We start from the raw sequence: 18220 nt of genomic DNA, 5'->3' as shown, positions 1-18220 counted from the left end.
TGTATGTAGGTGTGTGTTTAGATCGCTCAGGAATTCATCCTCAGCTTTCCATCCTCCTCCACACCTTACTTCAGATAATTTAGCCATGATATGACCTTTATGAAGGCACCGCTGCTTTATTTTGTAGTGGTTTTTCCCCCAGTCCAGTTAAACCCTACTTAGCTCAGAAAATTTGCTTGGTCCTCAGTGGTCACCTGAATATAATCATGTCAGAAATAATTCTTGAATTTTCTTTCCTCTTCTTTCGTGATGTGCTCTTTTTTCTCTGTGTGGCTCTGAGAGCTGACAGTTCCTGTTTGGTCATGTAGCCATAAATCAGATTGAGGTCTGGTCACCTCAACACCGTGTCTGTTATGATCTCATCTGTCTGGCTGACTTGCATACTTACAGCTTTCCTTCACTTGATTACTGGTGTTAATATCTTTGCTTGTCACTCTGCTTACATCACTTGCTATTTAAGGTCTATTTACTCATCTTCTCAAATACAGACTTCCTGTCTTTCTTTTAATGGCTTTGCAACTTGCCTTGTCCTTTCCCTTCCAAGAGACAGATTTTACCACAAGGTTGAATCTTGTGTTTGCTCTTCTGGCAGTATAGTATCAATTTTGATTTCCCAATTGCTAGTCATCTTACAGTCATTAGTGAACTTTCTTTTACAGTGCCCAATCTTTGAAGATCCTCATCAAAACTCTTTCTGTAGCCTATAAAGTGAATCATAACCTGTTAATGCCTTGGCAGATGTGTTAGTTGTGTTCATCTTATTACACTTAGGTTGCTAAGTACCCTTAACCCATGGCTATTTATTGTTTGTATTCCTATGAGCTCTTACACCTCCTTTAAGTGATGTGATTATTGAAATATTTATAAATCATTTTTTGATGAGCACATCATGCATATATTTGCAACATGTATGTCAGTGGAGCCCATAGACATTATTTTTCTTTCTCCACATGTGCATACACACACATATTTAATAACAATGCTAGTCAAAGAAAAAGTGGACAGAACTTACAGGTCTGAGGAAGAATGCTTGTACGAGTAAATACAGATCAGCAGATGATTATTATTTTTTAATATCTACATTAAGATTGTGCTTGAAGAGGAAGAGCCAGTTGCACTAAATCTGAAAGAGTGTTTAACACTGAAAGAGACTTCATGGGAAGTGGTGGAGTCACTCTTCTTGTAAGTGTTCAAAATATGACTGTTCAAAAACTTTGTATATAGTTCAGTGGGTGTGGTCAAAGTTGGACTTGATCTTGGAGGTCTTTTACAACCTTAATGATTATATGATAAACATGGTACAACTTGTAATAAATCAAAGATTGAGCCGAATAGTTTGTGGCATGTTTAAATTACAAGAATTTTCTTTCTGTGTTCACCACAAAAGAATCCGTTCTTTAATAAAAGGAGATGGTGTTATCTTGACAAGGAAGGCTATGAAGGGCATCTGTTGGATGTTATTTTTTGTCATCGTGCTTGTAACTGTTTTCACTTTAGAGCAGTACAGTGAAGTAGGAGTAATGATATGTAACTCAAAAATTTCTTTATCTGTGATGTGCTAGTAAAACTTGATATCTAGTATTTTCTGCTGTTTTCTAAAGTACTGATCACTGAATTGTGTCCTTCCTTGCTGTTCCCTACATTTGCATAGGGAACTGTCAGTTTACACTGTCAATTTAGTGGCATTATGAGAAAATTGTCAATGAAAATAATAGCTGCCTTTTCTAAAAATAAAACATTTTTCATGTAGAAGCGCTGATGAGAGATAAAATGTTGTGTTCATGCTTACTTTCTACTTTATAGTAATACTTGTCCTTTCTTCCTTTCTAAAAGTTACATTCTGTAATTTCAATATGAAGCATACTATTAAAGTCATATCACTTGTTTTTAACTTTCAGCTTGTTTTTATTTTCAAGTGTCTTGACTACTCTAGGATAACCAGATATTGCTGTCCATCACATGGAAGTGATGATTTTAAAGCTTCCAGATTACAGCAGATGAGCAATGTGTACAAGTTTAATTCTTTCATCCATGAGAGGTAGAAAGACCAGTAGAACTGCTATTTTACTTCATATTTACTTTTGATTCTTTGACAGCACATTTCAAATTCCTAGATTCATAGATTTTGTGGCTGGCTGTAAAGGAAGAAAAAAACTCTCTTCTGTGTTGTAGTTGTTGTCAAAATGGGTTCTGGTGAGTTGGTCATGACCCTTTTTCTTCTTTGCACTTGCTATTTCCACATGAGTAGCTGCTTCAAAAAGACAGTCTTCTGTGAATCTTCTCCCTGACCCTATTTTGAGGTAAAGAAATCTGAAAACGTCATAATTTCTGAGGCTGAAATGAGACCCCTTAAGATAGGAAGTATATCCAACTTAAAACCAAATACATCTTTCTGCTGATTAAGAAACTAGCAATTGCATACTTTTTTCCCCCTTTGCTGCCCAGCAGCTAAAATCCTATTGCATAGTGGACTAAAGTCTGCATCTTCAGCTTCTAACTACACCTAAATAGGGTTGTTATCCTGGATCTGTCCTCACCTGCCACTGGGACAAGAGAGAGGCCAGACAAGCTAAAATTACATCTCATCATAGCTTTGGATAAAGTCTTCACATCCATCTACTTGCTGTTAGACTTCTCTGTAGTAGTTGACATAGCTGTTGCTATGAAGTGAGAAAAGAGGATTTCAGCTAATGGGACTGCACTAGAATGACATAAGACATTGAAATAATAACCACAGAGGAGAAAATAGCCATCTGTGCTGTTCTCCCCTCTAGAACTTCTAAGTATTTCACAGCGTAGAAAAAGAAAATGAAGTAAAAGGAACAAAATCTCAGTCATACAGAGGTTACCCTCGTTCTACATCTATATAGCAGCAAGGAGTACTGCCTTTTATTTATTCAGATACCTGGCTGAAACTAGCAATTGAATAAAGATTGGCTTACAAATCTGGCAGAAGTGATAGGGTAGAAAGAAAGGCAGAATTTTTGAGACTGTGCACATGACTGAAAATATTCAAAGAAACATAAAAACCTAAGTGCCTTGTTCAGGTTTTGCAAGGTGTCTGCATCACTTAGGAAGTCCTGATAATTGTCTCCAAGGCATCCAAAATATGGTAAGCTCAGCTGCAATTAATTGTAGGTGCTTTAAGACAGGTACCAGAATCCAGAAAGAACACAACAGTTCATTATTTGATTATTATATCCAGTGCTTAAACAGGTTTATCAAGCGATTTAAGTGGGAAAGTTTTTTGGTCCATGTTCTATTGCAATTGTTCCCAACCCCCACATCCCTGCCCTGATAAACAGACCAAGTGGGGAACCTGGCTATTGCAACAAGATAAGATAGTATCTTGCCTTGATTTTTTGCTTTATCTTTTCAAATAGAAATGTTGTCTTCAGTTAGATTGGAGTATGGAGAATACATAAAGAGTGTATCATTTTTGCCTTGCAAATGGAAGGAATGTATTGTTTCTACCCAAAATACCTTTTAGGTACCTTTTTTCTAAGAAAAAAGATTCTCTATCAAATACGAAGGAAATGAATATTTTGTGTGCATTCATTTATGTGTCAGTTTATAGCTGCTGTATTGTGCATAATGATACACAACAAGTGCAAGATGCTTCAATGCAGATAAACACAGGAATTGCAAGTATTATTTAGATTTAGTTCTGTGTAAAACCGCTTTGGTTTTTTTTCTGCTTGTGTTTTGTTTTATTTATAACAATACTTTGTGCTTAGAGCTAATGTCTGAAATGATTCTCTATGTTTTTATGTTACAGAAATTGCATTATAGCATTAAATATGTGTTCAGTCTCAGGCCAGTAGCAAATCAGTTCTTTGAAGCCAATGCTGATTAGTGCAATTTTTAGCAGCATTGCAGAACATGACATTTCATTATTGAGTCATGCTAAACATCATCTTGGCTTTTGCTATAAAAATAGAAAAGAGGGAAAAAAAGGAGACAGAGAGGGATGCTTTTATGCATATGACATGCAGCCCTGGGGAAGATGCAAATCTGGGTTGAAAACTAATTGCTTCTTACTTTGTTGCATGGATGTGGAGCAGGGCTGACCGAAAGGAAAGCTGTGCTTTATGTTAAACAGTAGTGATTACTCCAGAAATCTGCCATAAAAGCAGTACCATTAAAGGGACACTTAAAAAAATGATCCTTCAGACCTTACAGAACAGACCTTATTGCATTATAAATGTGTTTTGATGGGTCTTCTTTAATAGGTAGATAGAGGGGAAAACGATGATTTAATGTAGCTAGTGAAATGGAAAAGCAATTATATTTCATCTGAAAGATGAAATTCACTGTACTTTCCACCTCAGAAGATTGCTAAATATGGTTATATGTAATATAAGCAATTAAGCATGATATTTAAAAAGTATTAAAAAAGGTTGGTATTTTTTAACCCTGTGTGCTTGTCTTCAGAAAGAGAAAAGAATTGTAACATCTAAATTGTGGGCATACACATTGTGCATTAAATCAGTTTGTGTGAGCCTTGTCTGTTCAAGGACAGTTTAAAGGACAAGACTGAATATGGCAGTCACCAGTAATTTTCCTCCTACAACAGGGAGGCAGGCATCTACATGTAACAGCTTTTTAGCCATTTAGATTATTTGTCTTTGCAAAATATTTCCAATATGCACTCGGTAGCTCTTGAATTCAAACAACTTAGTTTTCCATATCTTTAGTAATGCCATCTTGATGAAATTTTAAGCTGAACTCAACCAAAACGACCTTAAAATACAAATGCAGTGCAATGGATCTGTAAAATGAGCACAACACAAAACAGTAATGTTGGAACTGAGAAGGTAATCGTGTGTGTGGTAACTTCAAAAATGTTTAGTATTTCATTACAGCCATTGGAAAGGTGAATACACAAGTTTTATACCACTATCTTTATGATAATATTTATAAACCAAAATGAACATGTTAGAGTTCCATCTTTTAAGCATATGTAATTATTGATAATATAAAATGAATGAAATAATTGTATGTTTGTCATGGTTTAACCCCAGCCAGCAGCCAAGCTCCATGCAGCTGCTTGTTCACTCCCACACCAGTGGGATGGGGGAGAAAGACAGAAGGGTAAGAGTGAGAGAACTCATGGATTGAGATACAGACAGTTTAATAGGGAAAGAAATACCACCCACGCAAGCAAAACAAAACAAGGAATTAATTCCCTGCTTCCCATGGGCAGGCAGGTGTTCAGCCATCTCCAGAAGAGCAGGGCCCCATCACGGGTCACGGTGACTTGGGAAGACAAACACTGGCACTCCAGATGTCCTCCCCCTTTCCTCCTTCTTCCCCCTTGGTATGCTGAGCATGATGCCACGTGGTCTGGAATGTCCCTTTGCTCAAACTGTGTCACCTGTCCCAGCTGTGTCTCCCAGGCACCCCCAGCCCCCTCTCCAGTGTGGCTGTTCAAGGAGCACAAAGGGCCTTGGCTCAGTGTAAGCCCTGCTCAGCAATAACAGAACATCTCTGTATCATCAGCCCTGTGTTCAGCACAAATCCAAACACGGCCCCCTACCAGACACTGTGCAGAAAATTAACTCTACCCCAGCCAAAACCAGAGCAACATCACAGCTTTCTATCGTTTGTAGGAAGACAGTATTTCATGCTTTATGCTGACAGGTGTTCCTGAATTCCAGATGGCATTTCAGAATTATGTAGGTTGTCTAATCGTCAATAAAGGGCTTATATGGAGAAGCAATTAATACCATGATTATTTTCTTTATGAGTCAGCAGGTGTGTCATATGCATAATTCCTAGTGTCTGAAAAATCAAAATGGCTTCTGCTCTGTTACATATTTAACAGAAAGAAAAGTGGTGAAAAGAGATTCTTTATGGCTATGTTGATATGATTTATGCTGTGGGTATATTAAGAATGTAATTTAAAAGGGAGGGGTTTTGATTGAGAAGCTTAAAAACTGTAAAAAAAAGAGTGGAATATTAATACTCTTTGTAGCTGTTTTTTTTTTTTTTTCATTGTGTTTCAAAAGGAAACAATTATCCAGTTTATTGAAAATACTGAACAAATACCAGGACAGAAAATGAAAGTAGCCAGGTATGAAGAAAATTAGATAAAAAGAAGGATAAAAAAAACCCTGTAGGTTTCCATGTAAAATAAAAATTTCTGTGTTATGCATTTTGACTTGTCTACTCAAAATATATTAGGTAGAGATATCATACTAGTGGATCAATGAACCTACCTAGGAAGAGACACTGAGACATACTCTTTGCAAGTATTTAATACTTCTCTGTTGTCCTAATCTCCTGTTTCCTAATGTATAATTGTTGTTATGCTAGTATTTAATTTACTGTATTTAGATGATCTTTAGTACATGTTTGCCCAGTATCCACCTAGTTATTATGATGTATGCAAGAGTGTCTTTTAAGAGAATATATTGATTTTCTTCTTGTAGTAAATATATAGATAATAGATAGATAGATTATTTAAAATCAAATATTGTCACTTCAATCTACCTTGTTGTCATCCAGAAGATGTGGAATATGTCCTAATTCCATCATGCAGAAATGTACTGAAGTTCCACAAGAGTACATGTCTACGTTAGCACATACATATTTAAAGAGGTGTGTCATGTGCCTTTGTACAGATCCACCTTTGAAAGTAGTTGATTTCCTTTTTCTCTCCACTCTAATCTACAGTGTGATGAAAGCAGTTTATAAGAGCTGTGACTGAGAAGAGACAAAAATATCTGTCATATAATGATGCTTCTCAGCTTTTCTAAAAGTGTATTTTTTCATCAATTAAGTTGTTATTAGATGTGGAAGGGCAGTGCACAGTTCTGGGAGGTGGCAGGTTAAGGATCTACCTCCTTGCCACCTGTTATAAATTGTAATTAGGGCTGTAGCTTAGCTAAAGAGGGTCACCTTGGGAAGCTTTCCAGGAGGTCTTTTTTATACTGGAATATCCTGACGTTTATTGGAATAACCTGGGTGGTCAGCTTTATCCTTACATAAGCAGAAAGGACACTTAAAGCATTTGGTTTTGGTTTCTATGTCATGGGCCTTTTTATTCCTTCTAACCAATACACTTAAAATTTCTGGCAGCAGCTGTAATCTCACTTTATACTCTGATAAGCAGGTTGTTTGTCTAAGGGTTGAAAATCCACACTCCAGGACTCATGGTGACTTTCTTCCCTTGTGACTACTTACCAAGAAGTAATGTCTTTGATGGTGGTTTATTTCCTTTTATTTTGTTCAACTTCAGATACATATTTTCAGTACAATGTGGTTGCAGTGTAAAACATGCAGAAGATGACTCTACTGTCTGCTTTTCTGTACTTGCTACTGTTTGAAATTCTAGTATGAAGAGACAAATATAGTAACAACTGTATTTATAAGACTTTATTTAATATATATAATTTTTTTTCTGTGAAATACATGCAGCTGCTGCTGCAGGGTGAAGGTCATTCCAGCATTCATTTGGAAAATGTAAGAGATGAAAAAAATAATGGACTGTGTAGAGTTGCTGGGCCCTAGTCTCTAAGGAGCTTGTGGTTTCCATGTAAAAAGCTTTGGCTTTTTCTTGCTATTTTATCTCAGATACATTATCTCTTCTACTGCCTGTTTGCTAGTATTTTATTACTGTAGAGAAATACATTTTACATAGCTATTGTGTGATGCCTGTGTAAAACCGTAAGATACTAACAGATATTATGAAAAGGAGAGTGAAATGTTAGATTGTTTATGACAAGTTTATTGCACTCTGGTTATAGCATCACTGAAATATAATTCCACTGGCTTCTCCAGCATGGCTCTTAAATTGGGCTGGCAGAAAAAAACCCAATACATTTATTCTTATGTGTCTTTGTTGAAGTTGTGCAATGTAAACTTATGGCAAGGTATTAATATACATTGGTTTGATGTTAATAAAAAGAAGGTTTATGCCTTAACGTTTTTATAAATTTGTTATTTCCTGTCATTATCTATTCACATGGGTAAAATTTCTTAAATTGAATGACTTGGGCACTTCTGTAGTGCCTTACAGCTCTGAGATGCTGTGTGAAGGTTTATTTTGGCACAGAGCACCTCAGTGAGGAAGGTAGATGAGTAAGTATTATTATCCCTGTTTTACAGATGGGGAAGGTGAGGCACAGAGATTAAGTGACTTTTCCAAGGCCACACAGCAAGTCAGTGGCAGATCCAGGATTAGCGCTCGGGGACTTCCTGGATCCCTCTTCCATGCTTTAAGCAGTAGACCACAGTGTTCACTGGACTCAGCAAGCAACTCATTGCAATAATGGACAGTTCCAAGGACTTGCACATGGTCAGTGTGTCCACATTTGTTTGCAGACTGCTGCAGTATGTCTGTATGGTTTCACGGCTCCAATCCTTGTAGATTTGTGCCTTGTGTAAAATTTTGTACCTTCATCATCTTCAAATGAGGTAAAAAGAAATGTTAGAATTTTGAGATAAATATGCCATGGCAATGAAGAGCGTTTAGCTTTCATGCTTTATTCTGAACCTGCTGAAACTAATGGGCCAAACTGCGCTGGATTAATGGCTTTCAGGATGTTATTGTGGAGTTTGGTTGGCATGAATTCTGTCTTTCATGACTGTATTATGGTTAGTCTTGCCTACACTTTCAGTTTCAAACTCTCATTTATTGCTGCACGTAAAAATAATAAGTTTGTAGTTTTCCTGAAATTCTAATAAAAAGCAGAGCATTACTAACTAAAAATAGGTTTCCAGTGTCTATTCATCCAGGGGAAAGTGGAGTGCGATCTGTTTTCACTTGTACTGCAATAGTCCTCACCACCCGATGAATTTAAGCACTAAACTACAAGTGAACCTTTGTTTCACCTTTCCCCTCCTCCAAGGGGGCAGTACAGGAATCACAGAAATTACTCCTAGAGTAAGTGCAGTGCAACTCTTGTACTGGCAAATGCGAGGTGGTTTTAATGCTGCTCCCTGGGAAGTCAGCATGTTCAGTGCGAGGCCTGTTTAATTGGACTTTGCTCAGAGTTTGACAAGTGAACTGCTAACAACACAGTGCTTCCAATTAAGCTGTTTTTCCCTGTAATATTAATGGAATAAACCCACTTCTGAGAATGAGGCAAGGCTGAGACTTGCTGTGACATTACAGGAAGAGGAGGCAGAGAACTAAAAGACTGCCAGAAGCTGAAAATTGAACACATGGGAAAGGAGAAGTCAAAGTGTATGAGCATATTTTGATAAATATTAATGAATTAATTTGTATTTAATTTACTTAGATGATCTGTAAAGGCTTTAAACTGTCCAGCAATTTAGTATTTTCCCCACTGTAAATTTTCCTTAAAGTTGCTTCCTTTCTGATGCAAATGTCTTATGCTAGAATAGTGTTATTTATGATATGGCTGTAATACTTGGCCTTTGACATCCTGCCTAATCACTCACCCAGGGGCACAGCATTGTTAGTTTAACTGCTTTAAAATAATGGATTCATTTAAGTAAAATGATCAAATGGTTCGTGTAAAGTTACACTTTCCTGGTACATCTTAATGGGTTATTAGCTAATTCTAAATTATTAAAAGACAAAACAGTTTCAGTAGAAGCCCGTTGCTTATTGTCATATTTTAGTTATGTACTATTATCTGTGGGAAAGCTCTAATAAAGACATTTTAACACTTGGTCTTTCTTTCTTTAACAGCCCAGATGCTTGGTGCTGACACATTCGTAGGATTTTTCTATGTAAGATGGCTACCGCATGACAGCTATTTTTAAAAAAGAAAAGAGCCTGAAACAAAAACTCACATCCAGAATGTACCACGTCCAGCTATATAAATGAATGTTTTTGCCCGAGGCATCTGATCTTTAAGGAGAGGCACTCAAAGACTTTAAATTCTTATTATATTCCATTGCGTTCTATATATAGATGTATATTTATCATATAACACTGGTATTTAAATCCCCTTGCTTCAGACTTGCATTAAGATACCAATTTTACATATTGAAATCAAGTAGTTCTAGTTCTAATATCACTTACTAAAACCCCTCTACTAATGGCAAGCAAATATATTAATTGATACTTTTGTATAATGCATTATTTTTCATAATAATTTAATGGAGACCACTCTTTCACATTGTGAAATATAGACTGTATTTAGCAGCTGGATTTTTTCGCTAGTGATGCCAAACTCCTAGTGAACTAAATACTCATTTTAGCACAGCATCTAGTGTCTTGTTGCTGAAGATTTTTCTGTCAGGAAAATGAGTTGTTTTTTTTTTCCTTCATGTCAGAAATGAAAAAAATTCTCTACCTTACCTAGCCTGAGTACAATACAGTAATTGATCATGTACTGCATTTACAGTGCAGTAGAGAGTACAGTTAAAATGCACGTATAACTACAGGATAAAATTAAACATGAAATATATATTCCTGAGGAAGAATAGCTTTTCTGTTTTCTGCTATTAGTGTGTGCTGCCTGCCTTTATACTAAATTCAGCTTGGTGTTTGTAAAGAAAAGCAAAGGCTTTGCAATTCACCAGTAAGTGAAGCCAGTTGTTTCCATGGTGTTAGTTTTATTTCTTACTATATTGTCACTGAGAATTATTGTCTAGCTTTGCCAAAGTATAAGGAGTCTTAGTAATAATAATTAGGGAATTCTGTGTGTAGCTCAAGATCCTGGTCTAAGGACAAAAATACATGTACAACTCCTTTCTTAAGGTGTACAAGAATAATGCTGCCTTGATCAGACATTTCTTCTCTCATCTCTTTCATTGTCCTATTGGCTCATGTTTTTCTTGGTTTCTGGTAACCAGTGTTTACTCATTGTCTTGCAGGTTTTACCAGGAGAAGTTTTGCACATCAAAGTTAGCTGTAATCATATCTCAGTAAAAACTGATGCATGAGAAATTTAATAAGTAAAATTAATTTCTTAGACCCTTTTTGTTCTTGAGTTGGAAAAGTTAATAATTAAATATTAAAAGCATCTTTGTTTTATAGTACTGTATAATCTTGCCAGTAGTTTTCAAATAAAAAGTAGCTTATCTGTCCTTTTTTCTGTTTTGTAGAGAAATGATGAAGAGGCTGTTGTGGATAGAGGTGGAACTCGCTCCATTCTCAAGACACATTTTGAAAAGGAAGATCTAGAAGGTGAGGAGTGATTTTTTATGTGCTTTATGTTGTCACTTTCTTCTGAAAGTACTGAAATGTAATTCCAATGTGTAAACTTATTGATTTGAGCAGGGATGCAAAGAAGCAAGAGAGTAGAATCTCATAATTTATTTTAAAAAGAGAAATACTGTCTTTTTCTCACAGCAGTGTTCCACAGGAACAGATGATGGTGGAAGGAGCTTGCTAGTTTTTGGTGAACTGTGGTGATATGCATGTGTGACTCTAGATTAGTGTTTTAAGCTTTTGAATATGCAAATGCAAGCAGGATTGCTGATTTAGTACTTATAAAGGCTTCTACATTTGCATTACAGTCCTCACGTAGCTGCCTAGCCACATCTTCAGCTGAACAAAAGCATTCTGGAGTGTCACAGATTGGATTTCTTTTTGCTAATGTCCACTGTAGAGAATACCTAACTTGACCATGTAGAAGAAAGTGAGAAATTGTGAGAACTTAGATATTGGTCTAGTGAGTCAGATGCATTTCTGTTTGTTTAGTGTATTCCAACTTTGGTTACTACTGTACTTAAACCCTTGTACTGAGTTATGTGTGCCCCCAAGCCATAGTCATGATGAAAATGAGTTTCTGTTGCACATATGTTACCCCTTTCCTGAGACTGGAACCGGATGATTTCGTTGCCTTCTTGTAGTGGTACATGGATGTTCCTGTCTTTGTCAAACAGATACACATGAACAAGCCCAAAAGAAATACTAAGAACAACATGCTATCTCTGAAAAGTTCCCTGGTTTATAGCAAGGTATCTCCATCTGTGCAGGAACTTGAACCTTCTAAATGCCTACCATTGATTACTTCATATATATTTTTTTCTTTTTTTCTCTGTCTGTACGAACTGTATTCTCTGATATGTTGGCCATATTGATGATTTCACTGAAATACCGACGTTACACAGCAGCTCTCTGTTACTGCTGCCTTCAGCAGTGCCTCCCTCCAAAAGCAGATGTAGCTGCAGTTGAGAGGGGCCTGGCTGTGTCAGTGTCAGGTTGTGTCTCACAGGATGTTAGATGTTGTGCGGTGTGGCATGTGTGAGGTAGGTACTGTGTGTGCAAGGACAGATCTCAGGTAAGGTGTTTCAGGGTGGCATTTAGAGTTTTGGTGTCTTCACGGGTAAAAGTACCAGTGGGTCAGGCTGGCAATGCCAGTTTTGGGTTTAGGCACAGAACCTCCTGTTTTGAATCTCACATTTAATCTGTGGTCTTCAGTCCCTTGATTGCATCCTTCATCAGAGAAACTGTTGTATCTGGTGTCCTTAGAGAAACACTAAATAAAAGAGTGGGAGCTCCCTGTCTCCCTTTTTCCGTGGTACTGACTCAAAGAGCTTTTGTGGGGTTAGTCTACCCACAAACATATCCTTTTGCTGAGTCATTTTATTGATGATGGTGAGGTGGCATTTTAAAAATAGACAGTTTTCTGGGGAATGACATCTTTAAGCTCAGTCACATGAGTAGACTCAAGCATTAAGGTTGTCAGAGTTACTGTGATTTTCCACATGTAACTATATGGAACATAATTTAAGAACTGCATTTAATTTTTTTTTCCCAACCATCCTATATGTGTGGAGTTGCTCCTGTGAAATATCAGAGAACACATTATTTCAAAGATCTGCTCTTATGATGTTATCAATAGAAATTGTAACATGGCAGTGACAGTCCCACAATCTTTCCATCAGTTTAAATTGAATTAAATTTAGAATAATGCAAAATTCTGCAGTTATCAAATAAATCTGCTTTTATTAAAAATAAAATCCTATTGTTTCATAATATTCTAAGCAAGCAATTTTTCAGTGTAGAATCAATCCTTCATAATGCAGCTAACTTTGTCAGAAAAATTAAATGCTCACTCTAAGTTCAGATCAGTTTGTCTTTAAATATATAATCACTACCTTCAAAAATACCAAGTGACATAATAAGTTTTGAAGAGATTGCAGATTTTAATATCCAACTGCTGTTAATAACATGTCCATTTATTTTGCAGTACCTCTAGGCATTTCTCCCCTGGAAACAGAGAATATGACTCACAAATATCTGTCTTATTCACTGTACATTGTGTTTGGTTCTGCTGAAAAATATACCTTTTACCTAATGACATAACAACTACGAAATATGAAATTAAATAATCAGGTGCTAATTGCATACCCTAGAAAAAGAGTATAACCAGACTATTAATATGTATTATGTAATTAGCTTTTTGACAGACATTTAATTTGGTTTATGTTTTAAAAATCTAAATAGCTAGTTACTGAATATTCTAGGGAAGACTAGCTTTGCTAAGTAAGTTTCAATGGCACCATGTCAGTAGCATTTCAAAATTTGCAATTCATATGAAGAACTACAGGTTTAAATCTGAAAATCAGTATTCAGTTTCTTCCTATTAAATCTTATAATTTTAAGTTTTTTGTCCTTTTTTAAAAAAAATTTACACTATCAACATTTGAGTTTCAAAAATACTGATTTAAATGTGTACTGAAATTTCCATCTGAAATTTCAAAGCCTAGCAAATATGTGGACTTGCATATTTTAGGTAGTCCTTGTGCAAGTAACTTGCAAGTACATTTCTTGTTGAAAACATGAAGATATGGTGATTAATCCTGCCTTGAAGAACAGGCACAAGTATAGATTTTTGCCTCAGTCTCTCTAGATCAGTATTTTCTTTCCCTGAGCAGTATAGTAAAACTTTGGGAACATATGACAAGAACTGCAGTACTTATGGAAACAGAGGAGATGTGGTGCTCATCTCAGTGCCAGTAATGATACTTGCAGTAAGTACTTCAAATTACATTTTTTACTTAAATTTTGTAGTGCTTCAGAGGTGAATTGTTTGCAGAGCTTTGGCATTCAGATTTTCAGTGTGAATTATTTTTCCATGCAGTTAATTTTTTGTGAGTTGTAAGGTCAGGATCACTCACTAATATTGAATAGGTCATTTGTCTGACCGTGCATTAATGGAGGGATCGAGAAAGCATTTCTAAAAGAAAAAAAAAGATAAAAATATTATCTTCCCTGGTTATAATTACCTGTTTTGTATATTGTCTTTCAATGTGTGTACAGAGAAAAATCCTACTGAAATAGATATGCTCTCATTTTAACCAGTGGTGGATTTCCTAAATGAGAATTGGGCACTGATTCTGGATGCTCAAGTATTTAATTGCAGAAGGACAGGTTTTACATGTACCTGCACTGAGGGCAGCTAGGCAAGTTTTCATGGACACCTGTGCACATCAACAGCTGCTCTCAGCTTATTCCGTGGGGTTGTCTCTGGCTGGCTTCCATTGCTTCAATGTAGGGTCAGTAAGAACAGCTTTCTGATCACATGGATGTACCTACCGTTTATCCCATAGGTCAAAAATACTTGGATTGCTCTGTGAGATTCTCTCAGGTTGCACGCTGAGACTTTTGGACTATGTAGATATGCCAGGGGATTGACACGAAACACACTCTGGCCAGGTGTTTTCCTTACGCCCACTGTGTTAGCTGAGGGGAGAAGTGACCGTTCCATGGCCATCCTTGCTCAGCTGCAGACTGAGGATTTTTGTGCTAGTGTTTCAGAACTGCTGTGGGTATTACTGTGGCGTGGTTTGAGAAGAGGCTTCAACAGGGAGAAGGGTGGAGATCAGATCATTAGGTGAAGGTCCCAGCATGAATCGGGGTGGAATTCTGACTCTGTTGGAGAAAATTGCAAAATGATCCTTGATTCAAGGAAGGCAAGATTTTGTTAAGCTTTTTGTGTTTCATTCTTTTAATCTGTCTAAGTGGCAGTGGAAAATTTACCTCAGGGGAAATCAAGTTTGCCATTTTTCATATCTCTGAGGACACGTAAAACACTGTATCCAGTATATGCACTGGATAGTGCCTGTCACTGTACAGCAGAATGTGCCTCCTGACACTTCTGGCAAAATTTGGAATACACTGATTGCTTACTGAAAGTCACAAAAATCCTTCAAGCTTAATTAGAATATAAATATGACTAGTACAATGCAGAATGATGCAGAAGCTGAGACTTTAAACTTAATAAATGAAAAAATTAATTTTAGATTTTCTAGAGATATTTTGTAATTAACAACCTGCCCGAAGGATAATTTTGATAGTAGATGCTGAACAAAAAAGGTGAAATTCCAGAGTATTTAATGACTCTCTTTTAAAAATAGTTATTTTAGTTATCTTTTTTCTTTTGAGATTTGTTCTAGCTTGTGACAATAATTAAAAAATATTTTAATGAAATTTTGATTATATACTCTTTGGGTTAGCATATGAAAATCCTCATTTAAATTAAATGATTAAATTAAGTGATTAAATGCTAATCTCCATGTGTTATTACTTAGTAGAAATTTGAGTGGCTGAAGTTTTTTAAATAGCCTTTTATTCTCAGAGACTGGAGCTTTTTTTGTAGAAATAACATCATAGCACACCTGCCTGCCACTGACATTATTTACATGAAAATTAATAGGACATGCAGCTCATAGGACTGAAAGAATATAAATTTTAATAACCTGGCCTTGATTCACCTGTGCCTCAGTGTAGAAGCAAGTCAGATACTGGCTCTGTTTTGTCAGACAGGAACATCAACCAAGATTTCCCTTCCCTTTGGCTCCCAGGATGCTGCAGCCTACTGCAAATAGTTTGTTACCGTGTCAGTACAGATCCCCTGCTCCAGGCTTCCTTGCCTGTGCTTCCCTTGGTGTCCTGCTCATCCTGACGTTCACTCTGACCACGCTCGTGCTCCTCACAGCAACGTTTGCTGCTCTTAGATGGGAGCAGTCAAAGCTCTGGAAGCACAGTTGGAGAATGATTTGGCTTAATCTGTGCCTGAAAGTTTGCTCTTTCATTTTGTTGCCTACCAGGTATCACATACTCAGCCTTGTTCCATTTGTGGTTCCTAAGGCACATGTTTCTGTAATGGCTCTCATCTAGTCTTGTCTTCTTTTTCCTATGTAATTCAATATTCCTTGAGATCTCACTTTACTCCTTTTGTCTTGGCAGTCACGTGCTGTGATCCCTTTGCTCCCCTTGTCCCTCCTCAGCAGTTTCTGTGTCACAGGGAAGGTGGTTCACCTTGAAGATTCATGAATAACGCGGAATGATATGTTCACAGAATATCTTTGAAATTATGAATTATGAAATAATGGAAGCAAACAAGTGCCACACTGTTGGGTTGAACACCACAGTCTTTACCTGATGATAAGGTTTGGTTGTGAATTTGGTTTGAATTTGCTCTGAGCATCACAGACAAAAAACCTTTTCAGTATTTGTAGGGACTAGTATTTCCAAATACTTCACTTTGTGAAATCCCAGATGAAACTGCCATAAACCAATTTGCCATTATTAGTGAAAGCTGCTAAATTACAGCATCAGAAGACAGAAACATTCCTTTTTTAACACACAGTTGTACTAGTACTGAGGTTGCTTTTTTGTTTACTTTTGGCTTGTTGCTAATTTAGAAATATAGGTCAAATTCTTCCCTCCAATAACCAGAGCTTCACTCTCCATCAGTGGAAAGAGTTGTGGATCTGAGCAGGTCCTTTCATATTCTGTGCCTGCCTGCTTTTTCTCTTTTGTCTGCAAGGTCCTGATCTTGTGACAGAGCCATCCAAACACTTTTGGATTCCTCTGGAGGAATCTAGGAAATTTGAAATGTAAGTGCTGGTAAAAAAATACTTTTTTTCCCACTTACAATCTGCAAAAGTATTTTCTTAAAATGCAGTAATTTTTTGAGAGGGTGGTGAATTATTGACACTCTTTAAAAGGTCCTTAACTTTAATGACTTCAGTGAGATACTCTTATCCTCCATATTCAATGTGTCCTTAATGTTATCTTGGGTCAGGGATGTTTTTTTTTTCTATATAATTTCTGTTGTAATCTACCCTAAAATATAAATTACATGTATAATCTAAAAGAATGTTGAAGGTTTCTTTGTCAGTTCCGCCAAATTATGGCACAGCAAAAAGGTGAAAAATAGGTTTTGGGCAAAACATAACCCCAAACAACAATGTAAGCTGTTGATAGGGAGGATTACTTTTGTCTTCTGTGCTTTTTCTCCAGCTCTGCCTCCCTGCTGCACTACAATAACGAATCATGAGTCATGTACTCTCTACTCCTACACAATTCACCATAATCACTTTCTTTCCTGTAAGGAAAAAAGCAATTTTTTTAACCCTACACAGACTGGTAGTTTTCTGTCTCTACCTCACTGTTGGTTTTTGAAAGGATGAAAAATTGTGTTTGGTTCACCTCTAGCTGTCGATGCATATGAGAGGCTTCAAGGCACTGAGTGTTTTCCAGAGGAGGGAGAAACCCCTCTGGTCCTGCTGAGGTCAGCAGTCAGCTGAGACTTGGCTTGAACTACTGGCAAAGCATTCTCTCTCAAGGCATCTTTCTTGCCTTTGCAATGTGTTTCCTCAGTAGGTCACAGAAGCCTGCCTTTGCTCTTCCTGGAGGTGTTTCAAGACCCATCTGCTCCCTTATCTGCCCCTTCCCTCCATGCCTGTGAGCAGGGATCTGAAAGCCTTGGTGTCAGCAGGAGCCTCAGGCATATTCAGATAATCCCAGGTGGAAGGCAGCACAGGCACTTGTACCCTGAGCATCTGGTGCTCATGGATGTTTAGATCCAGGACAGTAATTTTTTTACATGATTGCCACCAACCTGGCTGGTTCACTAAGAAGCTCTAAAGTACCTACTTGAGTTCCACATTCCTGGTGTAGCGTGGAGACCTGAAAGAATTTCCGTGCTCAGAGAGGCTCTTCTCCATGGTTTATGCTGTGTTTAATTTATGTTACAATTTTAAAAGTCAGGATTGGTTTAGGTATCAGTAAGCAATAGGATTTATCTGGTCTTCCTGTGTTTTTCTGTTAACCTTACATTAGCATCAGTAGAAAGACTATGCTTTTGTTCTTGCAAAAACACACTCTGAACTCAAGTGTTAATTTATTCCAGATGTGCTGCTAGGAAAGTGAAACATGAACACATGCATTAGTTTTTTCAGTATTAGGATTTAGGAAATAATAAATTTTAAAAACAGAGCCACTGAGAAAATACAGTAATACACAAATATTATTTACAATGTGAAAGCTTATTAAAGA

The 18220-nt window shown here is 36.9% G+C and overlaps 1 protein-coding gene across 2 annotated transcripts in view; it reads left to right on the top strand.

Moving 5' to 3' along the window:
• Window positions 1-18220, top strand: part of SLC4A10 (solute carrier family 4 member 10) — a 112796-nt gene that overhangs the window by 9679 nt on the left and 84897 nt on the right. For both annotated transcript variants that reach the window (XM_062498601.1, XM_062498600.1), the window contains exon 2: window positions 11029-11110. In XM_062498601.1, the coding sequence (XP_062354585.1) occupies window positions 11029-11110 (82 nt within the window). The remainder of the gene's footprint in view (window positions 1-11028; window positions 11111-18220) is intronic.

This window comes from Cinclus cinclus, chromosome 9 (genome assembly GCF_963662255.1).
Source record: "Cinclus cinclus chromosome 9, bCinCin1.1, whole genome shotgun sequence".
Taxonomy (NCBI): Eukaryota; Metazoa; Chordata; class Aves; order Passeriformes; family Cinclidae; genus Cinclus; species Cinclus cinclus.
This window is presented reverse-complemented; position numbering and strand designations above follow the sequence as displayed.